The sequence below is a fragment of the Chiloscyllium plagiosum genome, unplaced genomic scaffold (assembly GCF_037043375.1).
Source record: "Chiloscyllium plagiosum isolate Xiang-an unplaced genomic scaffold, Cpla_swu_hap1 HiC_scaffold_19, whole genome shotgun sequence".
Lineage (NCBI taxonomy): Eukaryota > Metazoa > Chordata > Chondrichthyes > Orectolobiformes > Hemiscylliidae > Chiloscyllium > Chiloscyllium plagiosum.
This window is the reverse complement of record NW_028270157.1, coordinates 40,466,833-40,494,622: the sequence shown is the minus strand read 5'-3', so window position 1 is coordinate 40,494,622 and position 27,790 is coordinate 40,466,833. Positions and strand designations below refer to the sequence as shown.

At 39.5% G+C, this 27,790-nt stretch overlaps 1 protein-coding gene across 6 annotated transcripts in view; it reads right to left on the bottom strand.

Annotated features, from left to right (window-relative positions):
* Positions 1-3,682: 3,682 nt before the first annotated feature.
* Positions 3,683-27,790, bottom strand: part of LOC122559649 (cyclin-dependent kinase inhibitor 1-like) — a 79,884-nt gene continuing 55,776 nt past the window's right edge. For 5 of the 6 annotated variants that reach the window (XM_087997245.1, XM_087997246.1, XM_043709468.2 and 2 more), the window contains one exon: positions 3,683-4,167. In XM_087997245.1, the coding sequence (XP_087853371.1) occupies positions 4,109-4,167 (59 nt within the window). In that variant the 3' untranslated portion in view covers positions 3,683-4,108. Of the gene's footprint in view, positions 4,168-24,664; positions 26,684-27,790 lie in introns of those variants that run through there. The other variant, XM_087997244.1, reaches the window with a different exon arrangement.

Genomic DNA, 27,790 nt, shown 5'->3' with positions numbered 1-27,790 from the left:
GAGAAGCCCCGGGAGTGTAACCTTAAACCTCCCCCAAAACAAAACCCAAAGAATGCGGCTGATGGAAATTGAGAAAACAGAAATAGCTGCAGAAACTCAGCAGATCTGGCAACATCTGTGAAAAGAGAAAACAGAATTAATGGTTCAGGTCCAGTGAACCTTCTTCAGAATGTCAGCCTTCTTCAGATCTGATGGGTCACTGGACCCAAAACACAAATTCAGTTTTCTCTCTTCACAGATGTTGCCAGATATGCAGGCCAGGCTGAGGTTAGAGAAAACATAGAAAGGTGGAATTTGACCAAATAGTACATTTCCCATCCCTAGTTTATTGAACACTCACTCGGGATTTTCCTGTATAGTTGCTGCACAATCCCTACTCACCCTCAGTAGCAAAAGAATGAATTACTTTGAAACTGCATGAAAATATGCAAGTGTCTTTTTATTTGTACTGTGAGATATTACGTACTGGAGATTTTTCTATGCAAGTCAAAATACATTACGATTTAGTGGCTTATCCATAGAACTACTGTAATCCATAATCAATCCTGCCGCCCAGTGACAATAAGCCAGTTAATTACAACTGGAGATGATAAAACCACTGAGGGTGCTCACTCCCACTCAGTATTCAGAGTAGGGTTAGGCTCAGATATAATGAGATTATCTAAAAGTTATAAAATCTTCAATGGCTCACTGATATTCATTGTAACTCATCCTTAAAGGAATTACTATTTAATCAAAGTATCAAAGAGCTACAGCTCGCAATGGAACAATAGCCAGGTATAAATAAATATTTTAGGTCGTGATGAAAATTTGAGGAGGTTTTTTTTTAAAGCTATGGTTTCTCTGACAATTGAATAACGAATAAATACCAGTAGTACAAACCATCGATCAAACAAGAGTTTCCTTTGTTTTGCGCTTATGTTCCATATTAAGAAGTGATTTGATTGCAAAATACATTAGAGTCAGTCCACTGTTTCACCAACTCCAGTAACACTGACAATATAAATGACCATGATGAACTGAGTCTAGTCCTGCTGACTTAGATCTCACTTAGGGGAAAACACCTACATCATATTAATACTCAGCTACCTGACCAGACGGTGAGTTGAAAATTCCTTCATTAGCATACTCTGGGAAAAGACACATGGAAGCTCTAATTTTTTAGATATTAGAATAACCAAATGAACATAATATGACGTCTGCATTCATTAATTAAAACAAAAACAATAAAAGCCTTGTTTAACAAATCAGGCCATCAATCAGGATGACAAGCAGCAAGGGCTGCCTGAGTAACTGAAAAGAAGGCTGCCATTCCTCTCACTGTAGATGTCTATATAAGTTACATACCCAAACAATGGAGAGCAAATATTAGTCCAACCAAAAATGACATAAGTTAAACATCCACAAGCTGCACATCTTTTCAAATAAATGGGTCTTTGCAATTTTTGAGAAGATTTGTAGCTCAGATTGAGGTTCAGGTTGTAAGTTTGCTCACTGAGCTGGAAGGTCTATTTTCAGACATTTCATCACCATGCTAGGTAACATCTTCAGTGAGCCTCCAGTGAAGCGCTGGTGTTCTGTCCTGCTTTCTATTTATGTGGCTTCATCTGTTACAGTGGGTGAAATCATTTCCGGTTCTTTTTCTCAGAGGTTGGCAAATGGGGTCCAAATCGATGTGTTTATTGTTGGAGTTCGGGTTTGAATGCAAGGCCTCTAGAGACTCCCGTGTATGTCTCTGTTTAGTCTGTCCTTGGATGGATGTGTTGTCCCAGTCGAAGTGGTGTCCTTCTTCATCTGTGTGTAATGTTACTTGTGATAGCTGGTCTTTTCTTTTGTTGGCTCGTTGGTGCTTCTGTATCCTGGTGACTAGTTTCCTGCCTGTCTGTCCAATGTAGTGTCTGTTTCAGTCCTTGTAGGATATTTTGTATATGACATTCGTTTTGCTGGCTATTGGTACAAGGTCCTTTATGTTCATCAGTAGCTGTTTCAGTGCGTTAGTAGGCATGTGGGCTACCATGATGTCAAGGATCGCAGTAATTTGGTAGTCATCTCTGAGATGTCTTTGATGTATGGTAGTGTGGCTAGAGTCTCTGGGCATGTTGTATCTTGTTTGGGTTTGTTGTTTAAGAATTGGTGGACTGTGTTTACCACATATCCATTGTTCTTGAATACGCTGTGTAAGTATTTTTCTTCTGCTGCTCGTAGTTCCTGTTAAACAACAAACCCAAACAAGATGACACAAAATGCCCAGAGACTCGAGTCACACTAAGACATCTTGGAGGTGACTACCAGACTACTCTGACCCCTTGGCATCATGTAGCCCACAAACCTCCCAATACACTGAAACAGCTACTGATGAACCTAAAGGATCCTGTACCAACAGCCAGCAAAACAAATGTCATATACAAAATATCCTACAAAGACTGCAGCAAATACTACAATAGACAGGCATGAAACTAGCCACCAGGACACACGAGTACCAACTAGCCACCCAAAAAACAAAACCAGCTATCACTAGTATCCTTACACACAGGCGAAGGAGGACAACACTTCAACCAGGACAACATATCCATCCTAGGTCAGGCTAAGCAAAGACAAGCCTGGCATTCAAACTGAAACTCCATCAATGAACACATTGATTTGGACCCCATTTACCAACCTCTAGAAAAAGAACTGGAAATAATATCACCCACTGTAATAGACCAAGGCACACAAAAAGAAAGTGGAACAGAACACCAGCACTTCACCAGAGGCTCACTGATGATGTTACCTAGCATGGTGACTCAACCTCTGAGAACAAACCTACCAGCTCAGCCAGCAAATTTATAACCTAAATCGGTCTCCACTCATGACACAAAATGGGAGTTGGGTTTCCACAGGCTCAGGCTGTAAAGTTGATGTGAAATAAGAAAGTAATTGCAAATTCTGATATTGAACATTTTCTAAGAGACTCCATAATTCTTTGCTTAATTTAGTCATCTTAACTCCTGCAAAAACACTAATTTCCTTTAGCTGAACAAAGCAAAAACATTTCAACAAAAAAAGGAAATGGATAATGCCTCTGCTGATAGCAAAATGGGGCAAATCAGATCTCATGATTTTCTATTTGTACCTTTGTCAGGCTTATAATTAACACAGTAAAATCTTCTTGGCATCTATCTCAAAAAAGTCTGCACATTTGAACAGTATAGATGAACTGGACAAGAGAAATCTAAACATGGGATAAATCAATAACCTTCAATCGAAATTCAAACAAATTACATTTACAACAGAAAATCTGAGAGATTGGACTCCTAACAATTCTGAGCAAGCTATCCACCCAACTACATTTCATGCTCTAGTGAAGCATGACACTTTTTCCAATTTCTCGAGTTCATGGTACATGCAATCTAGTGAACAGTCTACAAATTTTCATTTCTGAACCAATAGGCTTCATGATTATCTGAGGGGGTCTCCTAATTTCATTTTCAATATAATAGGAGTTATTGGGAGTTATTGATCCTTAGCTAACGTTATGATATTTGTGATTTGATCACAGTGTTGACAATGTCAACTTTTCAATCCCTTAACTCACTGTAGCTGGGCAATACGGTTTATTTTAAGGTAGGGACTAACTCAAAGATCACAAAAGAAGACTTTTCAAAATAATAGAAGAAAATTCAGAATATATACCAATAATCACTGAGGAAACAGCTACTAAAATTCATTTTGCACACAAAGTCATCATAGAGTAGAAAATGTGGAAATCATTCCGTGACATAAACTGCAGGATGCAAGAGCTCAGTTAATTGTTTTTCTTCTGCAAGTTTTAGACTTTGTTTTGAGCAACCAAAAGAAGTCCAGAAAAATACAATCCAACGTCCAAATAAAATGAGCTGTTCAATGATAGAAGTCTCCTTCTATTGGTCAAGTATTGTTTTGTTTAGAATGATTTGTAACCAAATTGTAATTCATTTTCACATTCAATTTGTAAATAATCTGTAACTGAATGAAAAGATTTGAATATAAAATACTCTCATAATATATTTTCTTCATGAACCTAAGGCAGTTTTACTTCAAATGACGTGCAGTCCCTTGAAACCATCTCTAGATCTTCTATTCAATAACACTACTTTCTTCTGCTGTAGTGGATTGGGCGTGTACACCTCTTCTTTGTTGAATAGTAATCTATGGGAGAAAGAGACAGACTGAGTAGAAAAAAAAGACAACTTCACAATCACGTATGACATATAATAACTGTTCAGAAGGTCCTTTACTGTTGAGAAGCAATTGTTATGCCAAGTTTAACAACCTTATTGAAAAAAAGATAAATGCACCATCCTGTATGGACGACAAGTCCCACAGCAGCTGTGCAGCCTGGTAATGTTGTCAGTGAGGAACTGTTGCTGTCAATCTGGACTTGTCGATAAGCTTAAACCTGCACAAATAATCTATCCAACAGTGAGAGTTTGATATCAAGGGGGTCACAGCCAGTAAATGACGAGGTGGCTCTGCATGTGATTAGGGGATGGCGAAAGGTCCATGGCTTTCTCGTCAGTCCCCAAAGCAGCTCCTCTTGTTACTTTTGTTCTTCTGTGGACCAAGTGCACATCAGGACAGGACAGGAAAGTACTAAGATCAGATTGTTGTAGTCATGCAACAAATATACAGATCAGGAGGAGTAGCCATTCAGCCCTTTTAGCCTGCTCTGACATGCACCAAAATCATGGTTAATCTGATTGTAACCTCATGGAGAATCTTTCAGCTTAACAAAAATCCAATTACCTCTGCCTTAAGAGGTTCTGTTTCCATCATCTTTCCAAGAGGCTTTTTAAAGGTTCTCAGAAATTTGGGATAATCTTTTTGTCTAATATGTTTTAAATGGGCAACCCCCGATTTTTAAACAGCAATCCCTCATTCTCGTCACCCTTCGGAAAACCCCTTCCATAGTTCTCTTGTGAAAACTCATACAATACATAACTTACATGCAGAGGCTTGGACTAACAATTCAATAATGCAATATCATTAAAACCCATCTAATTCATTGACTTTTTTTTGCTTACTCAGAATGGCCTCCATACAACTCCAGAACCCAGAACTCAGACTCTTTACTGCCTTTGGAAACGATCTAGCAAGCACTGAGAAAGGAGTGAAACAGTTCTCTCATCAGCACCTTCAAGTGCAATTAGAGATAAAACCATAGAATCCCTACAGTACTGGAGAGGCCATTTGGTCCACTGAGTCTGTGCTGACCCTCCAAAGAGCATGCCACTGAAAACCATCCCTCCCAACCCTAGCTCTGTATCTATACAGTTACCATAGCTAACCTACCTAGCCTGCGGTTCACTGGACACTTTGGGCTGTGGGCGGAATCCGCAGCACCTGGCAGAAACCCACGCAGACACAAGGAGAATGTGTAAACTCCATACAGACAGGCAGTAACCCAAGGCTAGAAGTGACCCTGGTTCTCCGGTGCTGGGAGGCAGCAATCCTTACCACTGTGCCACTGTGGTATGGTCAGCGAAACTCAACTTTTGAAAAAAAGTTCGACCCTCATAACCAACAACCTCTACCACCTCCTAGTTTCCCCAAGCTGGGAGTGAAGGTAGCTAAAATTAGGACCATTGGTTCAATTCTTCTCTAATCCAGTCCAAAGGAAGTAATTTTATTTTAAAACAGTTTCACTCATTAAAATACCTATATACTGTATAAATTGGCGAGCAATTGGAAAATAAAATCTTCATATAATTTTAACAGTTGAATGTAAATGCTTTTGCTACTTAGAATACATTATACGCTCCCTGCCGCTAGAGGTAGCTGATAAGCTATTTAAGTAGACAGCCTCAGGCAGATCACATTTTTTGGTTGGGCAATAAAATACAATGCTCATTGATGGCAACATGCTGTTATGCTGTGACACAGTGGAAAGTCATGACTGTGAGCTATTTCCTGACATACTGAGTTCTTATTACAGTTGTGTCTATAGAACAGCTGGCTGCTCAGTATAGCAGACGCCAGATAATTTCCCAGGATATGGATAAATACATGAGGGAACATCATCCATGGGCTAGTTGGCACATTATCCAATGAATCAATAGGTGATATACATGCTGCAATGCAGCTTCCTTCCTGAACTTTGATATTTGAAGTTCCTGAACAAGATACTATTGTAATAAATTGGAATCTACTTAGTTTTTTTACATTTGCAAGATGTGTGCATGGTAACATTCAGAGTCCAACACTAATTCACCTTGAGGATGCCATCTTTTTGAACTACTGCCTTCTATGGGGGAATAGTTACACCCCTAGTGCATGTTGTTTGTTTTTAAATGAACCTTGTCAGGGATATTCTGACAGACCCTTTGAACCCAGGTTTCCTGGATCAGATGTACAAATATTACTCTCCTAAGTGTGTTAGCTTGGAGGGAAACTTGCATGAGCTGGTGTTCCCATATAGCTATTGCCCTGTCATTCTAGGTGTTGGAAGACACATGCATGGAAAGTTTGTTTGGTGAGCTGTTGCAGAGCATCTTGTAGATGGTACACACTGCTATTACAAGGAGTAAGTATTCAAGGAGGTGACTGAGATGCCAATCAAGCCAGGCTGCTTTCTCCTGGATGCTATCATTGTTTTGCGAATGTTGTTGAGTTACCATCCAGGTATGTGGACAGAATACCACCACACTCTTGATCTGTGCCTCGTAGATGATGGCTTCAGTCACAAGGCAAGTTACCTGCTGTAGAATTCACAGCCTCTGGCCTCAGTATGTGACTGGTCCAGTTCCATTTCTGGTCATTAGTAATCACAGGATATTAATAGTGTTATAGCAATAGTAGTGTTATTGATCGTCAAGGGAAGATTAGGTTCTCTTTTGTTGCGGATGGTCAGTATCTGGCATTATATGTCACGAATACTAATTCCACCTATAAGTTTAGGTCTGGCTGCACATGGACACAGACTGGTTCTGTACCTGAGGATTCGTAAATTGTGCTGAACATTGTGCAGTTAGTGAACATTCCCAAATCTGACCTTATCATTGGCAGAGGTGGGGGGAAGAGAGGAGATGACATCTGTTGATGATTGCCCTAGGACACTAGGAGCTCCAGCAATGTTGTCCTAGGACAGAGTTGATTGATGTCAAATAACCACAACCATCTTTCTTTTTGCTAGTTGTACACCAACCAGAGGAGGGTTTTCTCCGTGATTCACAATAACTCCAGGTTTGATGGGGCTTCTCAATGCCACACTTAGTGAAATGCTGCTTTGATGTCAAGGACATATAATCTCACTTCAAAAAAATCATTCACGGGACAGGGCATCACTGGCTAGACGTTTATTGGCCAGATGAGAGTTAAGAGTCACTCACATTGTCTGGGGTCACAGGTAGACTAGATCAGGTATGTTTCCTTCCCTAAAAGGACAGTAGTGAACCAGATGGGTTTTTCTGACAATTGACAATAGTTTTATGACCATCATTAGACTCTTAATTCGGGATTTTTATTGAATTCAAATTCCACTGCCTGCCATGGTGGGATTTGAACACAGGTCCCCAGAACACTGGCTCACATCTGAAGAAGAGTCACCAGACTTGAAATGTTAACACAGCTTTCTCCCCACAGATGCTGAGGGGAGACCTGAGTTTTGCCAGCAACTTCTGCTTTTGTTTCATTACCTGGGTTTCTAGATTAACAGTATGGCAAAAATAGCAATAGGCCGTCGTCTCCCCATAAGCCTTACTTCACCTTGGGAGTTCAGCTCTTTTGTACATGTTTACAGATTATCATGAAGTCAGGGTTGAGGAACACCGGCAAACTCCAAACTGAATTTTTTTAACAGGTCATTGCTGATTCTTTTTAGCAGTTTAGTATAATCATTTGCTAGGTGATAACGGAGAGTCAACTATACTGCTATGGTCTGGAGGCCAGGTCAGACAAAGATTTCACTTTGTAAAAGGCATCAGTAATTCAGGTGTGTGCTTTATAATAATTGACAACCATTTCTGAGACGAGCTTTCAATTCCAGACTGGTTGCTTGTGTCCTCTAGACCTCTGGATTACTAGATCAGTGACATTATCATTAAACCTCCACCATCGACCAAAGTATTTATAACTTGAGAAGGGATTTTCTATTTGCTTAGTAATACTACTCAATGTTTACAACTGTTCACTTTTCTACATACCTTTAATATTGGAGCTTTCAAATTAAAATTGTGAACTATGTGATATTGTAAGCAAACTCCATAAAGTGGATGAGAGTTGGCCTCAGTAAACTTATTTTCATTATTCACTCATGGTGTGTGGGTGTCACTGTCTGGCCAGCATTTAGTGAGAAGGGGATGGTGAGCTGCCTTCTTCAACTGCTGCAGCCCATGTGCTGTTGGTAGACTCACCATGTCCTTAGGGAGGGAATTCCAAGATTTTAACCCAGGGACCCAGAAGAAATGGCAATATAGTGTATTTAGAAGTCAGGATGCTGAGTGGTTTGGAGGGGAACTTGGCAGGTAGTGGTGTTCCCATGTACCTGCTGCAGTTGTGCTCCTAGATGGAAGTGGTCATGGGTTTGGAAAGTACTGTCACAGGATCTTTGGCAATTTTCTGCTGTGCATCTTGTAGATTTAAACACTATTGCTACATCCTTGTCTCTGGCACCAGGAAGGTAGGCAAGATACACAGCCTGGAGTCATATTTCATGCTATAGAAACACACATCTGATCCCCCAGTTATGGAATCCCCTCTCATTACTGTGCTTCCATTCTTCTTTCTCCCCCACTGCCGCCAAAATTAGGCAAGACACCCTTGGTGGCATTAACTTGTCTCTGGTTGTACTGCTGAGGAACTATCAACTTCACTAATTTCCAAACTGAAATTCCAATTGACAAGAACCGTAATGGATTCAGGAGTCTCCTGCACTGCATGCCTGATTCTCCTAGATTTCCTCACTACCTAGATGTTTCTATGTTTGGTGGAACACCATTTCCCTATACATGCTATCCACATGGTCCTCTGTGTTGCAGATGCACAGCAGCAACTCCAGTCGCTGCTCAAATTCCAAAACCCAGAGCTCAAACTTGTGTAGCTGGTTAAACTGAGGCACACCACATATCAGTGACTTCACATTTACTTCAAGATGTACATTTCACCTGTCCCCACAGATTTGCTATCCCATAACTCTTAAAACTACTCTTACCCTTAAAATAAAATCTCATCAGTAACAACTGTGTGCGGCACGGTGGCACAGTGGGCGGTACGGTGGCACAGTGGACAGCACGGTGGCACAGTGGTTAGCACTGTTGCCTCACAGTGCCAGAGACCCGGGTTCAATTCCTGCCTCAGGCGACTGGGTTCAATTCCTGCCTCAGGCGACTGACTGTGTGTAGTTTGCACATTCTCCCCTTGTCTGCGTGGGTTTCCTCCCACAGTCCAACAATGTGCAGGTTAGGTGAATTGGCCATGCTAAATTGCCCATAGTGTTAGGTGAAGGGGTAAATGTAGGGGAATGGTTCTGGGTGGGTTGCTCTTCGGAGTGTCGGTGTGGACTTGTTGGGCCGAAGGGCCTGTTTCCACACTGTAAGTAATCTAAAAAACTATATTTTCCTTGGGTATTTCTATTTTATTTCGATTTTATTTAATTTTAATCTTTTTGTAACGCTCTTTTCTGCAATCCAACTAACTCCTTTTTGACAAATGATAACTTTTTAGTTTTAAGCTATTTAGACTGACTCCTTAACAACAGCTTCTCACCAACTAATAAACTTACAGATCCCACTTGGCTTTTTCACCCCTCCACATAGCCTCTCTCAGCAGTGTTTTGAATGAAGCCATACCCCTATAACTGTGTTTGTTTGTTTTTGCTGCCCCCTCTCATTGTGCTGTGTTCAGAATGAAGCTAAACATCTAACATCTCAAGGTTTCTTCAGATTTTTAATTGTAGAGCTTTTGTTGCTCCTGATTTTACTGGATATTTTCTCATCTATTAAAACTTATCGCCTGCAGTTCACTGTACCTTTGACATCGCATTGTTATTTTATTGTGGAAGTTAGTAGGCAGGAAAATTCCTCTATCCTTCATTACAAGATTTTCTTTAATTAGATCCTCCAGTTTGGCTTGAACTAAGTTTTGATTGAAGTGCAGTATTGTTGCTTGCTAAGAAATAAAAATATTTGTTGTGACTGACTACCAGAAATCTCTCAAATGTCTGTAAATCTTCTGCTCTAAACAACCTTCACTTCAATTAAACGTTAAGTCAACTCAACTCATCTTGGAAACTTCAGTCTACTTTGTAGCACTCTTGCAATGTTCAAAGTTGTAATATTTTTCATCTGTGAGCTGCATGAATGCAGTTTAAGAGTGAGATATCATCTTTTCAAATCTTTAGGGGACATCTAGGATAATAACCTTTATTTTAATGTGCTCACAAAAAAGCTTGCCCAGATAGAATGATTCACTAGCGACTGCTGTGGGCCAGCTATCAATTTTCTTTCCTGTTTATAATCAAAAAATTGAGTTGTTATATTTGACATATTTCTCCCTGTACAATAGAACAATGTAACATGTTATCTGTACATATAATACTGCTACCTGTGAAAGCGAAGTAAAAGTTACTACAGTCCTAAAGTCTCCGAGAGAGCATTGTTGGTGAACTTGGGAGTTACTACATCTCAGGTGAGGGGTGAGGTTGCGATGGCATGATCTTCACAATTACCTCAGTTGGTAAGGAAATTGAAACCATGATATTGGTACCACACTGCATCGCAAACTCGATGCCCAACCAATTAAATTGATGCTACCTGTACATCAAACACTGCTGTGTACAGGTACACATAATACAGCAACCTGTAGAAACACTTCTACCATTTGGTTAATTTCTTCACAAATATAATTCAACTTTGTGCTAAAGATTTACATTAAGATTACCAGTCAAGCTGTTCATTATTTCCAATTATTTAATGTTCAATTGAAAAGCATTTTTGAAATAACTGGTCCACTTGGGATAATATATAAATACTCTTCCAGTGTTAACATCATGAGTTAATGTTGCAGTGAAGTTATTATGCTTCATCTGAAGGGAATCCTAAATACTTCAACTATTAATATTTGCACCATAAAACAGAATGTTTCAATGCAGTTGAAATCAAAAGCAACAGCGAGGCTTGAAAAGGCACTGATGTGCCTAAATTTAAAAAGTATTTAAGGAAGATGATGATTATGCAGGAGTTCAGATAAATGAAGACACTGGAGCTTTGATCCAACGGTTCTCACCTGCCTGACTGGGCTATTTTCTATCACCATCTTTCTATATCTACTAAGTGAAGGCATTTAGTTAGTCTTCATGTTTAAAAAGTCCTCTTGTAACATGTTGAGCTTGGAATGTTCTTCTGGCTATGGAATAATAGTAATTTTGGATGTAGACATACAAGTATAAAACAAACTGATGAATTTAATATCAGTTATTTTGAAGAATCCCAGTCTAGAAATGAAATCTGGAGACATTTCATTGCTCATATTGTCAAATAAAAGAAGGTACAAAACAATCATTGCTTCATATTCATAAACCAGGGTTCAAATAATTCTTGCACATTGGAGTAGCTACATTATAGCAATCATTCTCTTGGTGCCCAATTACTGGTGAATGTTGCAGGCTAGATTTGGCAACTGTGGGATAATGTGAAGGTTTCAACATTCAGCATCATGATTTGATGTGGCTCAGATCTTCCCTTGTGGTGGAGAAGATCCATACTGGTACAACCTGTTCGTAAATAATAGGACTTGGTTGGAACCATTTAGCTTTCCTACATTTCAGAACTTCAGAACTATGGAGAATTTCACTGCTTTCAATGTGAAAGAATGTAATTAACAATGTTGCAAAAGCAGTCAGTAAATGCAATGCCAATATCAATGCAAGTTACTTGAGGTCCACATTATTAAGCACATCATAAATCCTCTGTACACAGTGCAAAACTATTTTACAATTGCTAGTAGTCTGGGGGTGGCGAAGAACAGATATAGATCCGATACACAGTTTGAAAAGTCATGATTCAGAGATGACCACATGATTCAGACAGTCAATCAGTACATTATCAGGACGGACTGGATGTGAATCTATGTTCTAATCAGCTAATCAAGGATAATGAGTGAAATCAAAACTAAATCTTTTAAAAGCTCCATGAACATTTATACCTAGCATTTAACCAGAATTAATTCCATTACTGAAAAGCATTTTAAAAACTTTGGGATCTTTTATTTTAGCATTTTAATAATTTAGCTGAACATTTGCCAGGTGTTTAAGGCAAACCTAATTTGCAACGACCTTTTCAACTATATGTTTTGTAAATATAAAGGAAGCTTTCCCAGTGAACTTGACGGCTAGCACACTAGGAGGTGAGCGCAGTCACAGCTGTTAATGGCCTTAGCTCACCAGTGAAGGAGAAGTTACAGTACTGCAGAAAGATTGTCTTTGTTTACAACGACCGAGCAGAAACCTGGCAGCATTACTTCTGACACTGTAGTGTTGGAAGTGCTGCTTTAAATTTACAAAGAAATGCTATCCTATTTGGGCCTGAAAGCCACTGTTTAGTTAAATGGACAGGAGGCAGCTGCACAGTGTCTGCTGACACTTTATGAATTAAAGAATTAATGCCCACTTGGGAGAATGGCAAAGAGAAAGAAGAGTCACAGAAGAAGCAGGTGTATAGTCAGGTAGGTGGGTGTTGCACCATTTGATAGATAATTAATTCCAGGAATGGGCACATCCTACCATTATACATCATTTTGTTATGAAAACTCACGTTACCCCACCCAACACTCCCCAGATAAGAATTATACCAAGTTGTCTTTCCTGCTTTTGAAGCTTTTCTACAACAAACCCAACAAATGTGATCTGTGTCAAAAGAGAAATAAAAGGATTAAGAGCTCTTCCTGGTCACACATGGCGGGACAAATTTCCTTTTAATGACCCCCCCCTTCCTGAACTGATGAAGGCACATATGCAGGACAAGAGTGAAGAGCTAAAATTACATTTGTCACATGTGGCCACGGTCAACAGGACTTGGTCCTTGTCTTGATGCACCTAGTCCAATTCCCATCAGAGTTAAAATTGGATGTAAGGACTCTATTTTAAAGCTTTTCTGCATCCATTCATTACATAACGCATGGCGTCTTGGTATTTTAATCCAGAGCATTCACTTTTTACTTTGCAAACTGTAAATTAAACTTTTATCTCTAGAACAATCTACCATAAATTATTAATAAATTGTAACTGTTTACATTCAGCTTTACTAATTGCATTTCAATGATCAGATTAGAACCAGAGATGAAAGATATATTTACATCTATATACACACACCAGTCTCGTCCTCAAAGCACCAGACAAGTACTACCAGTGGTGCCTGTGCATGGTCCCCAAATGTGGTGGTAGGAAACACAGTCCAACAACAATGGCCTCTCTCACATAAATATGTCCAGCATTGAGGCACTAACTACTCAGACCCAGCTCCACTGGGCAGAGCAGTATACTACCTCGTCAAATGGATATGCTACCTCCCCCAAAACACAGGTACATTTAGATTTTATTTTAAACTTATAAAGACTTTAAGTCATGCTTTGAATATTATATGAATGAAAATTAGATCTGAAAATTTGAAGGTGTAAAACCTGCTCCGACATCTCCCCCCTCACCTCCATCCAAGACCCCAGAGGATCCTTCCACATCTGGCTGACATCTTCCTGCACCTCCACACACATCATCTACTGTGTCCATTGCTCTCGATGTGGTCTCCTCTACATTGGGAAGAAAGGATGCCAATGTGTGGAATGTTCCAGAGAACATCTCTGGGATAGACGCACTGAACAATTACCACAACCCACTGCCCGGTGGCCAGACACTTCAACTCTCCTCCCACTCCGCCAAAGACATGCATGTCCTGTGCCTCCTCCACCGCCAACTCTTTGCCACCCGACGACTGAAGGAAGCACATCTCACCTTCTGTCTTGGGATCCTCCAACCACACAGAATCAATGTTGATCTCACCAGTTTTTTCATCTCCCCTCCTGATACCTTATCCCAGATCCAACACTCCAATTCGACACCACCCTCTTGAACTATCCTACCTGTCCATCTTCCATCCCACCTATCCGCTCCACCCTCCACTCTGACCTATTACCATCACCGCCCCTCCCACCTTCATCCATCTATCGCATTCCGAGCTACCCTCCTCTCAGCCCCACCCCACATTCATTTATCTCTTTGCCCTCCACCTCCTGATGAAAAGCTTATGTTCAAAATGTTGATTCTCCTGCTCCTTGGATGCTGCCTGACCAGCTGTGCTTTTCCAGCACCACACTTTTTGACTCTGATCTCCTGCATCTGCAGTCCTCACTTTCTCCTGTCTAATTTTCTCCTTCAATCATTTTTATAATCCGAGGTAAACAGCAAGTTGATAAGTTACAAGTACCAGCTTAGTGTCAAGTAATTGACATTTACCAAAAAGGAAGTTTTTATGATTTTTGCCACATTTTTGAGTGTTGAGGTCAGGACACACTGCTACCTAACTGCAATGTGACTTTCCAGCTATGGATAAGGTTTACAGGTTTACAAGTTAGCAACATGAATGAATGAAGGTTTAATCCCGCCAGCAAATAGTTTCCCTATCTTCTTTCTCTTTCCATACAGTTTCCTTTTCACCAATATTCACTCTATGCCCTTTTCCTCCTGATTCTTCCATCATCCCATTTGTTACACTAATCCTCTCCATTTCCATTATCCACCTCCCCCCATCTACTTCCTCCAATCCTCACTTGTGACCCAACCATAAATACTTAATTAGTCTAAAAATAGTCTATTTCCTTTAAATGACATACAAACTGGAAACAATTTGCATATATCAGGAGGAAGTCAATATCAGTCTAAAAGTCATGGAGATGCAGCAGTCTGTGGGAACTAACTAGGGCCAATACCTTAAATGCACAGAAGCAAGAGTTCAGAGGGAGAAAGGAGCACAACAGACAGTTAAGGGAAATAAGGTGAGAACCAAATGGAGTAGAGTAGAGTAGCTTTTATTTGCCATTTCTATCATACACAACTGATACTGTAAAAACGAGACAGTGTTCCTCCAGTACCGAGGGTGCTACATGGGCAGCAGAAACTATACAATTGTACACAGCACAAAGTGCATAAGAAGTGCAAAACACGCAAGTTTCAGTGTAACAGTAGAATGATGAATGATAGACATTTTTCTAGCAGCAATACAAAAGAATTTCAGATGGGAAAGAGTCCGATCATACTACGTTAAGAAGCCTGATGATCTGGGGGAAGAAACTGTTGCATAGTCTGACCATGAGAGACCGTATGCTCCGGTACCTTCTGTCAGATGGCAGGAGGGAGAAGAGTTTGAGTGAGGGGTGTGTGGGGTCTCCCACAATGCTCTTAGCCTTATGGACGCAACGTGTAGAATGCATGGCTGAAATGGAGGGAAGGGAAACCCTGATGATCCTCTCAGCTGTCCTCACTATTTGTTGTAGGGTCTTATGATCTGAGACGGTACAATTCCCGAGCCAAATGGTGATGCAGCAGTTCAGGATACTCTAAATGAACCCTCTGTAGAATGTGGTGAGGATGGGGAGGTGGGAGGTGAATTTTCCTCAGCCTGCACGGACAGTAGAGATGCTGCTGGGCTTTCTTGGCTATGGAACTGGTGCAGAGGGACCAGGTGAGATTCTCTGCCAGGTGTACACCAAGAAATTTGGTGCTCTTCACAATCTCCATGGGGGAGCTGTCGATGTCCAGCGGACTGACGAAGAATAAATGAGACAAAGTCAACAATAAAAGAAGCAGGCCCAGTGTAGGCCATTGACAGTGAGGGGCCTCAGTAAAAGCAATCAAAAGGTTTTGAGTGTTCGTTAACTTACCTTTCAAGATATGAAATTGGGCCCAAAAGTGTCATCTAAGCTGGGGAAGTAGCAGACAACAGTGACATCTACCACAGAAATGAAGTAATGCAGAAAACTCGAAATAATAAAATCAGAAAATGTGACAGAAATAGGATAAAAACACAGTTTATGTTGGGTGTGTGTGCTGAGAGCAGGAGTTAGTCTGTGTGGTATTGCAAAGGCAGTAAGTAAAAAAAACACTCAGATTGTTTTTAATACGTTTGCACCTCCTGCAGGTTTTCCAAGGGGCTGAAAGAGGTGATCTGTCCAGAAGCAGTAGGAAATGAACTGAAGGGCTAATTAAGCAACTTACAGCAACATTCTGCTGATATTTCAATTTTCTCAGTATTCCATGAGCTCCACGCTGTGTGACCATCTTGGTGACTCAGCAGGAGGCTGCATGGGAGAACTGAGTAGTGAGAGTTCAAGATCTTTTGCCTTTCAAGGTTAGAACAAGACAACTCTGATATCTTCTGCTGGTAGAAGTATGCAATTGCTTGATGAGCTGTAGAGACTGAAGTTCCCAGTAGAGCTGGGGATAATACAGTCAGACCATTCCCATCTGATTGATCAGGCCTCTCAACATTTCTACTTTTTCCTATATTCCTTCAGCAGCACAACTGCTGCACAGGAAGAATGAAGGCTGCGTGCAGTAGGAAGGGTCACTGAGTCAATATCCCACCTCCTCCTAATTGGACAACAATTCTTTGAGATGGACTATTATATGGCCACTTTACAGAAGATTGAAACTGTAGTTGTTCCTGTTGTGCAAAGTCCAAATTAAGAAAATTCCGCCAATGTTTTAAGTCACTAACCTGAAATGTTAACTTTGTCCACAGATGCAGTATTTCCAGTTTCTTTTTTCAAATTTCCAACATCTTCGTTATTTTGTTTAATTTTGATGTTTGGAATAATTTTTTTAAAAAAGTCTTGAAAATAGTCGAATTGAATGTAGTCATTGAGAAGTGGTTTAAAAACTCAGCACCTTTAAAGTCAAAAATTCAGAACGTATTGTTCTATGGTGTGATATAACTTAATAAAGCTTTTGGAGTTGAGGTTTCAAAATTGTAGATGAATGTTGATTACTTTGCCTTTTAAAAAAAAACAAGCACAGAAAGGCCTTCCGCAGCAGTGACCCAAACAACATTGCTCAGAAAGCAAGATGTTGCAGGTCTTGTGGAGTTAATAAAAAGTTGTTTATGTTATGTGGTAGGTAGAGTAAAAAGATTAATTAATTAATTAATTAATGATTGTTTTCTAAATTGTAATCAGAGATTGAATGTTTTTATGGTAGTTCAGAGGAGACCTGACTGGGCTAAAAGACAAGGTTAGTTATCTCTTATATAGTTATATCTTAAAAAGGAGTACAGGACAGTTCAAGGAAAACTCAGTCAGCTCAGTTGAAAAGTTTAGTTTGTGCAACTTATAAACCAGGATTGATTGGTAAGAAAACTGAAGATTATTAAGATTAAGAAAACTCCAGCTCAGGAAGAAACTCAGGAAGAGCTCATGTTGGAAAATTTGGAAAATTTTCAAATTGTCTCCACAGATTTTATCTTTGCCGGAGACTTTTTGGGATTTGGTTAATTAGAATCCTAAGATGGAGTGTAATTACAATGGATTTGAATCTCTAAAAACAGATAGTTTTGACTGGTTTCTGGCACTATGTTTTAAGACTTCTTTAATTATATTTTATATTTGGATAGCTTGGTTTTTACTTAGCTCTTTGTGCTATAAATTTCTTTGCTGTTGTTAAGGAAACTTTGCAGCCTCATGTGACGTTTGAGTGACTGAGCATCATGTTAACTAAAGTTATAAAAAAAAGAGATCTATCAAGTCAGGTCTCATTCTGGGATTTGATTTGTCTAGTAGTGCCATCAGCTGGACAAAACATGGATTAAACTCATGGAAGAGTTCCTAAAGTTTTTTTTAAATAACAAGAACAAATGCCTAGAAATTGAGAACCCTTTTTGACATCAAGAACAGAGGTGTTAATACATGTGAACATTTGGAGGGTGGTAGATTTGCTGTCTCTTTCTCGTTCCTAATTAACAGCAATCATATTGCTGAAAAGGGAGACATGTACAAGATTGTCTTCCACTCATCAAGATAAATGCCAACCAATCAACAAGGTTATTCTTCTGTATAAATTGTTGTAATCATTTGAATTTCTTGTATTTTTCCTAACCAGTACAAGGTGAAAAGCATTGGGTGACAAGTCTCTGCCTCACAGTAATATTCAAAGTTCAATACTACCAAGTGATTAGTGGACACATGAATTTAGTCATAACATCATCGAACTTGTAAAAAGTGCATTCAAAAGTTCTTTTATACTCAAACTCACGTAACAGAATCTGGAATGAGGGGATAAGAAGCACTATCCAAATCTCATTCATGAGTCTTTTGGCTAAATAATCTTTAGCAAAATTATCCTCTCTCAGTGGTTGTAGATTTGAATTACATTTGACAATAACTGGCTGGCAAAACCTATGGCTGTTTAGGATCCAAAAGCAGTTCTTCATAAGTGTAAACATTTACAGTCACTATTATACCAAAGCTTTACTGACAACATGTGTCAGATTCTCACTATGATCAGAATCCAATGAAGAATGTAATTAAATTAGGTAACAGATGATCAAAGATTAACCAATCATGCGAAAAGCTTTACAGATTCAATTTTAAGAAATACTCAAGCTAGGCCTCGAAAATTAGTTTTTAAAATGATTTCACCTTCATTACAACAAGTTTACAACAATATAACATGCAACCAGAGTATAGACTGGTGAAAATAAATCTTTGAAAAACAATTTTCCCCAGATTTTAATAGATTAGTTGGTTGAAGCTGTCGACTTGATTGTCTTGGACTCAACCTGGAAATGGAGGAACTATAATCTAAAAATCTTGTATTCTGTAGAAGCTAGTTTCATTGACAGCAGATTTGTATTTACTGGCAAATTTGGACAGGTTGAAGTGAGTATCCTAATGTCAATCTTTACTTATTTGAATGGGATGAATATGCCACATATTTAATATTTTGTAAAACTGCAGCCAAGACTTTAACATTTATTTACAATAGCTATAAACTGCATTATTCTAGAATTAAGTGAGCTTTTAGTTTTGGCATCTAGTTCAAGATCATCTTACAAGCATTTCCAGTCTCTGAGTTCAGAAACCTTTACCCAGTTGGATGCAAATCTGGAGCATAGAGTCCATTATACAACATAGTCTAGGCCGACTAACAAACATCAAGCTATACGAATCCTATTTCCCAGTATACTATATTAAATCTTCAAAAAAAAATGTTAACATGGTTTAAATATTTCCATGGAATGAACACTGACTGATTTCAATTTTCAAGTGAGATGAGGGTTAATGACCTTGACAACAAGGCCACATTTGACAGAATGCGGCATTGAAAAGCCCTATTAAAAAAGGAGTCAACAGAAAACTCTCCACTGGTTGGAGACATTCCTAGCCTAAAAGAAGTTGGTTATGGATGAAATACTGCAGATGCTGTAATCCAAGGTAGACATGCAGGAGGCTGGAAGAACACAGCAAGCCAGGCAGCATCAGCAGGTGGAGAAGTTGATGTTTCGGGTGTAACCCTTCTTCAGGACTGGGGGGTGGGTGTACGGTCATTGCTGGAGATCAGTCATCTCAGCTCCAGGAGTTCGTCAATGTGGTGTCCTAGGCCCAACCATCTTCCCTCTGAACTCAGGGACCCATCCAGGTGCCTTGTACATGTTGCATTTGTACCAGCCTCCACCACTTCCTCTCACAGATCATTCCATGCATGCACCACCCTCTGCATGAAAGGTTTCCCCTTAGGTCCATGTTAAATCTTTCCTCTCTCACTTTAGACCTATATCCTCTCATTTTTGACTCCACTAACCTCGGGAAAAGACCTTGACGATTTGCCCTATCCATGCCCCGCATGATTTTACAAACGTCTATAAGGTCACCCCTCAACCTCTGATGCTGCAGGGAAAATAGCCCCAGCCTATTCAGCCTCTCCCTATAGCTCAAACCCTCCAACCCTGGCAACATCCTTGTAAATTTTTTCTGCACCATTTCCAGTTTCACAACATCCTTCCTAAGAGGGAGACCAGAATTAAATGCGGTATTCAAAAAGTGGCCTAAACACATACTGTATAGCCATAACATGACCTCCAAACTCCTATACTCAATGCGCTGGTCAATAAAGGCAAGCATACCAAATGCCTTCATCACTATCCTGTCTGCTTGCAACTCTACTTTCAAGGAACTATGAACCTGCACTCCAAGGTCTGTTTGTTCAGCAACACTCCCCAGGATCTTACCATTAAGTCTACAGGTCCTGTCCTGATTTGCCTTTCCAAAATCTGGAACTTCACATTTATCTAAACGAAACCCTATCTGCCACTCCTCGGCCCATCTGATCAAGATTCCATTATACTCAGAGGTAACTTCCTTGGCTGTCCACTACACCACCAATTTTGGTATCATCTGCAAATTTATTAACCATGCTTCCTATGTTCACATCCAAACCACTTATACAAATGACAAAAAAGCAATGGACCCAGCACCAATCATTGCGGCACGCCACTAGTCAAAGGTCTCCAGTCCGAAAAACAACCCTCCACCACCAACCACGGTCTCCTACCTTCAAACCAGTTTTGTATCCAAATAGCTAGTTCTCCCTACATGCCATGTGATCTAACCTTACTAACCAGTCTACCATGTGGAACCTTGTCGAACACCTTACTGAAGTCCAAATGGATAATGTCCACCACTCTACCCTCATCAATCCTCTTGATTACTTCTTCAAAAAACTCAATTAATTTAGTGAGACATGATTTCCCACACACAAAGCCATGTTAACTATCCATAATTAGTTCTTACCTTTCAAATACATGTAAATCCTGTACCTTAGGAGTCCCTCCAACTTGCCCACCAGTAATGTCAGACTCATCGATTTACAGTTCTGTGGCTTTTCCTTACCACTTTTCTTAAATAGCAACCTCCAGTCTTCCGGCACCTCATCTGTGGCTACCAATGATACAAATATTTCAGCAAGTGGTCCAGGAATCATTTCCAACAAAGTTCTAGGGTAGACCTAATCAGAGGCTAGGAATCTTGCAGAGACAAACTTATATAACTTCCCACTTGTCTAGATGAGTGCTGCTTGAAAAACACTCAAAAACAAACTTGACAATATCCAGAATAAACCAGAATACTTGATTGGCATCACATCCACAAATATTCATTATTGTCACCACTGAGGAAGGTTAGAGGGATTTGGCCAAATGCTGGTAAATGGGATTACATTAATTTGGGATATCTGGTCAGCATGTATGAGTTGGACTGAAGGGTCCATTTTCGTGTTGTACATCTTTATAACTCTATAAATTGTAGTAACAGTAAATGTGTACTATCTACACGACATACCACAGAACTTCTTCAAGGCTCCACAGATCTTCCAAATCCACAACCACTATCATCTAGAAGGACAAAGGCAGTAGATACATCACTACCTGCAAGTTCTCTTACAAGTTGCAACTGTCATAACTTGGAATATATTGCTGTTTCTTTACTTTCACTGGGTCAATATCCTAAAACCCCCTCCCTAATGGCATTACGGGTTCACCTACAACAAATGGTTTGCAGTGGTTCAAAAAGGCAACTAGGGATAGGCAATACACATTGGCCCAGCCACGACCAATGAGTACATTTTCAAAAAAATAATTTAAGGATAGGTGTGTGACAAGTGGAAATTAAACAGTGAGCAGAGGGAGTTCTGAAGTTCAGAATAAAAGACATTAGTGACAATAGTGCCTGGAATATTTTTCAAAATTTGCTCTTGGGATTTGAGTGCTATTATTGTCCATCTCTAACTGTCCTTTAGGATTGTGGAGAGCCACTTACAAACAAAGTGGCATGGAAGGCCATATCAGAGAGCAGTGACCACATTAATTTGGATCTGAAAACTCAGGCCAGAACAGGTAAGGACTACAGAAGTCTTGACATAGTGAACCAGATAGGTTTTTACAACAGCCCAATACCTTCATGAACAATATTAAAGTGAAACAAGCATCTTAAGTCCATATTTCATAATTAAATAATAATTCCCTTCAGCAGAAAGGATTTGAACTCTCCTCTTTGAAGGATTTATCTAGGCCTCTGAATTATTAGCCCAGCAGTCTTACCACCTGCTATCATCCTAACTGTAGAAACTAAGCACGGTGCTTTTGGGATGTGGAGATGGAAAAACCAGAATAAACAGTGAAACAAATACTGAACTCTACAGGAATGGCCACAATCACAACCACTTCTACAATTTACCATTGACTGTGATCATGGCAAAATATCACTACTTGTGGTTGTCCTCAAACAATCTAATTCAGATCTTATGGGCTCATCAAGCAGCTTAGAAAGGCTAGAATGACATGTAGTATTGAATCAAGTTTCAAGTTGCTTCTAGATGCTCTGTAGCAGTTAAATAGCCACCAGGATACATGAATATCAACTAGACACAAAAAGACAACCCACTAGTATCCTTACATACAGATGACGACGGACACCACTTCGACTTGGACAATAAATCTATCCTAGGACAAGCCAAACAGAGACACACACGAGAATTCCTAGAAGCATGGCATTCCAACCGGAACTCTATCAACGAACACATTGACTTGGATCATATTTACCACCCCCGAGAAAAAGAACAGGAAATGACATCACCAACCCAATGAAACCTAAACACAAACAGAAAGTGGGCCATACCAGCAGTGCTTCATTTGGAGACTCATTGATGAGGTTACCTAGTATGGTGACAAAACATCTGAAAACATACCTTTCAGCTCAGTGAGCACACCTACATCCAGTTAAATAATACTTATGTTTTCGAGTAAGGTGATTAAAAGCAAAATATTGAAGATGCTAGAGACCTGAAACCATGCAGTGTAATCTTCAATTCCAGAGCAGAGTCAGTGGACTCAAAACGTTAACTATATTTGTCTCCACAGATGCTGTCAGATCTGAATATCCCCAGCACTTTGTTTTTAATTAAAAGCTAATTATAATCATTTATTTGTAAAGCACAATGTATAACACCATAAACGTGTGAAAATGACTTTCAAGCCTCAATTTATTAAAATAACACTTGTAACACCCTGTGTAACATAATCCTTAAATACATTTAACTTGGGCCTCACACCTCTTCTTCCTTCTGCAAAATGCCAGCTTTCAGCCTCAGTTCTTTAAATCTACCAGTTTTTAACCCTCCCGTGGCCATAAATTTTAAACAAATTTGTTCAACTTTTAAATTTCATGTCTGGACAATTAGTAAAGACCTAGCCTTTAGCTTAAAGTTTTGAAAGCTTTAGCCACAACAGGCAGATGCAGGAGAATTGGAAATGGAACCATTTTCTGAATCACGGCTTTTTTCTTTAAACTTGTGTAAATACAACTTTGTTAAAAGTCTACATTTAAAAAGGTAATGAATTTTGCTAAATCCTTTCTGTTGAAACATTATTCAAAAAATCCTGTTCTGAATTTTGTTCTTTTTAATATGCAGAGAGGCGTTTACGCACCACTAAACATGCCTTCCTCACTTACTCAGCAATGCTATTTCTCTCCTTTATCCTCTACAACTAAGTTACCTGTGTTTTGATCTTTTTGGCTTTGAGATAGGGACACTATCACTGTGCCACAAGAGCTCTCAGCTTCCACCTATAGGAGGTCATTAATCAACCTGTCCAGACATGCTATGACACACCTCTGGATTGAACAAATTGTTTCTGGTCAAGAGGTAGGGATACTACCATTGCATTATAAGAGCCCCTTCTTGGAACACAAGCAGAGTGCTCCACTACAACAAAGTTTGCAGTTGAATATCCTGCATTTGGAGACATCACAGGCATCAGTACAGCTTAAGAGCAATGGGCTAGCCTCAACCTGGGAAAGCCATTTTTTGTTATCATGCTTCTTCCTTTTTGCTCTTGTTCTCCTCTCTTTTACACCGAGTTGATAGAGATAAGGTCTGGGGAGAAATGCTTCTCTGTCATACATACTGTTAAAGCTACTAAACAGTATCTGCTAAACAGCTGGGCTTCAAGTTTGTTACTGATCCCTTCCAGTATTCATGTATTTTTGTAATAAATGTATTATTTGTTGTTTAACGGACTTTATTCAAACTTTTAGATTTAATAAAAGTGGTTTCACAAATCATAAGAGTAAGGTTGTAATCTGCAGAAATAATAAAAGAGCTACTTAAGGAAAATGTTGGTACAAATGAAAACTAACCTCAGATAGTCCAAATTGGTTTAACCAGATACTCTATGCTTAAAAATAATCATAGTCATAGAGATGTACAGCATGGAAACAGCCTCTTTGGTCCAACTCATTCATGCCGCCAAGATATCCCAAATTAATGTAGTCCCATTTGCCAGGGCTTGGCCCATATCCCTCCAACCCTTCCTATTCATGTACCTATCCAGATGCCTTTTAAATGTTGCAATTGTACTAGCCTCCACCACTTCTTTGGCAGCTCTTTCCATACATAAACTACCCTCTGCATGAAAATATTGCCCCTTAGGTCCCTTTTAAATCTTTCCCCTCTCACCATAAACTTATGCCCTCTAGTTCTGGACTCCCCCAGCCCAGGGTAAAGACCTTGTCTGTTTAGTTAAGAGAGGCTTTGGATCACATTGTTTAAGAAGGTTTGTGACCACAGTTTCCAGTTTTCTTTTTAAAAAGCACTCGAAGTACAAGTTTATTACTGCCATTTATAATATTTATTATACAAGTGTGGGATACAGTGTCATTACCGAATGCCATGTTCCAAAATATTTAAAAATCCCCAAACTAAAACTGATTTATTTTGTAAAACAAATTATTCTATTACATATTGCAAGCTTTTGCAGGTGAAGGAATTTTAATAATGCTATGAATGCTGCGGCATATCTCTTAAGTTAATTTATTTTTTCTCTATAAGTAGTTTTTACTTCTGCTGTTTTTGAAATAGCAACAAGAAATGCAAATAATGTTTTTGAATGATACATTATACTTGAAAATTGAATTGGAAGTGGAAGTGCTTTATGCATTGAGGAAATTTACACAGGCTAGACTCTATTGGTAGCACAGCAGCTAAGAGAACACCATTGCAATGTTGAGACAGAGGCTTTGAAACTTTACACCAAAGAGGCTACATTTGGGCAGTGATTTCAAATTTATCAACGGTGATTTGAGAATGAAAATAAAAACCATTTTATATTTCAAATTTAGAGTCATAGAGTCACAGTATGGAATTGAAGTACAAACTGTAACTGATTTTTTGGTTTTGAATGGGGAGGTTTTGAAGCCAACACGGAAATAGTTCCCTAATGCTAGTGGAGAAATATTGGCTGCCTAGTTCCTGCTATAGCCATGGCCACCATAATTCTTCTGTCTCGGCCAAATCAATAGGGTAGTTCACTCCCATGTTTGCTGGTGATATACTGAATCAAGAGAAACAGCTAGTGATTATACATGCACAAAGCAGGTAGGTGAATTAAATTCAATTTATTGTCACGTGTACCAAGACACAGTGAAAAGCTTTGTCTTGCGAGCAGTACAGGGAGATCATAGAGTTAAGGAGCTTCGATAAGTAAATAATAGGTAAACAGCAGCAAAAACAAAAACACAGGTACAGGTGAATGTTTAGAGTTTGTGAGTCCATTCAGTATTCTAACAACAGTAGGGTGGAAACTGTTACGAAACTGACTGGTGTGTGTGTGTTCAGGCTTTTGTACCTTCTCCCCAATGGTAAAACTTGTAGAAAAACATGGCCAGGGTGGGATGGATCTTTGAGAATGCTGGCGGCCTTTCCTTTACAGTGGGCCTGGTAGATGGAGATTGTCTGGGCCGAGTTCACCACTCTCTGTAACCATCTCCGATCTTGAATGGTACAGTTGTCATACCAGGTAGTGATACATCCAGACAGAATGCTGTTGATGGCGCACCTATAAAAGTTGGCAAAGGTATTCGCCGTCATGCCAAAATTTCTCAGCTGCATGAGCAAGAAGAGATGTTGTTGGGCCTTTGTAACCAGTGCATCCACGTGAAGAGTCCAAGAAAGCTTGTTGTGGATGACCACTCCCAGGAGCTTGACCCTCTCCATTCGTTCCACCTCTGTGCTGTTAATGTGTAAGGGGGCAAGAGTAACATCCCGCCAAAAGTCAATAATGAGTTCCTTGGTTTTGCCAGCATTGAGAGCTAGGTTGTTCTCAGTGCACCATTTTTTCAAAGTCTTCCACCTCCCGTTTATAGTCTGTTTTGTTGCCATCTGAGATTCGACTGACTATGGTGGTGTCATCAGCGAACTTGTAAGTGACATTAGCCTGGCATTTGGCGACGCAGTCATGGGTATAAAGGTAAGCTGGAAATGAGACAGTCAGGGGAATAGAAAGACCAAAGGTCCAGCAAGTCAGGAGAAGGGGCTATTTAGCCAAGGTCTGGGAGTGGGGAATCAGGACTGAAGTCCAGGAACAACGATGTAGCCATCAAAAATAAAAATTAGGCTGTGATACATACTACTGAGTTTGTTATTATGTGTATTGGTTACTGTGCACCTCTTGAGATTGAATCCTCATGCCCATGTTTCAAACTTCACGACCAATGAGTTAAACATGGCTCGTGTTTTCTGTCCATTACCTGCCTCCTGAATGCTAATAAAGCCTGGTCTTCAAAATTACATAGGCAACTATTGGACTATCAAGTGGTTAATGGAAACAAATTGACAGTTGGATGTCCAGCATTTGTGCTGCAGGAAAATATACAAACAGGAAATTAGCGATACAAGCAAGAAAGGTACAGATGCAATTAGGGGCAACTTTAATCTGCACATACATTGAGCAAATCAAATTAGTAACATGCTGTACAAAGATGGTTTCTTGTCACAATGATTCAGAAAACTGGACATCCCAGACTGGGTGTCGTACAATGAGAATGGGATTTATTCCCAAGCTGGTTATGCAAGGCCTCTGGGGCAGAGCAAGACCGGGAAAAGAGCAAAAATGATATGATAGAATTCTTCGTTAAAAAAAAGGTGAAGAGTGATGTACTTGATTCTGAGGCGAGGGTCCTGAATCTAAATAAAAGTAACTATGCTGATAAGACGCAAGTTAGCTATGATAAATTGGTGCATGTTTACTAAAGGGATGACAGTGGACAGTCAATGGCATTCATTGAAAGAGTGCACAGAGAAAATGCAACTATTGTTCATTCATGTCGGACACAAAAACAAAATAGGAAAAAAGTGACTAAAAAGAGAAATTAAGGAAATTAGAGTCAAGGAACAGACATACAAATTGACCAAAAAGGCCGTAAACCGGAGGATTAGGAGCAGTTTAGATTTTTGCAAAGGAGGACAAAGGAGTTGATTAAGTGGGGAAAATACAGTACATGAGTAAGCTTGTGGGAACAAACCTTTGAAGCTTTTACAATTAGTTTGAATGGGAAGAGAAAAAGATTAGCGGAGACAAATGTAGGTCACTACGTTTAGAAATAGGGTAAGTTAGACTCTGGAATAGTGCCTATGGATTTACTATTTTTGCTAAAACGGGTTCAGAGAAAACTGAATTATAGACTGGCTAGCCTGACGTTAACAGTAGGGAAAATACTGAATTCAATTACAAAATATTTTAATAGCAGAGCACTTGGAAATCAATGATAGGATTGGACAGTCAACATAGATTTCTAAAATGAAAACCATGTTTGCCAGATCTACTGAAAGTTTTGGAGGATGTAACTAGTAGAGTTAACAAGTGTGAAGTAAGTGGACGCCATTTACTCAGACTTTCAGAAGGCATTCAGTAAGGTCCCACATAACAGATTAGAATATAAAATTAAAATGCATGGGATTGGATAG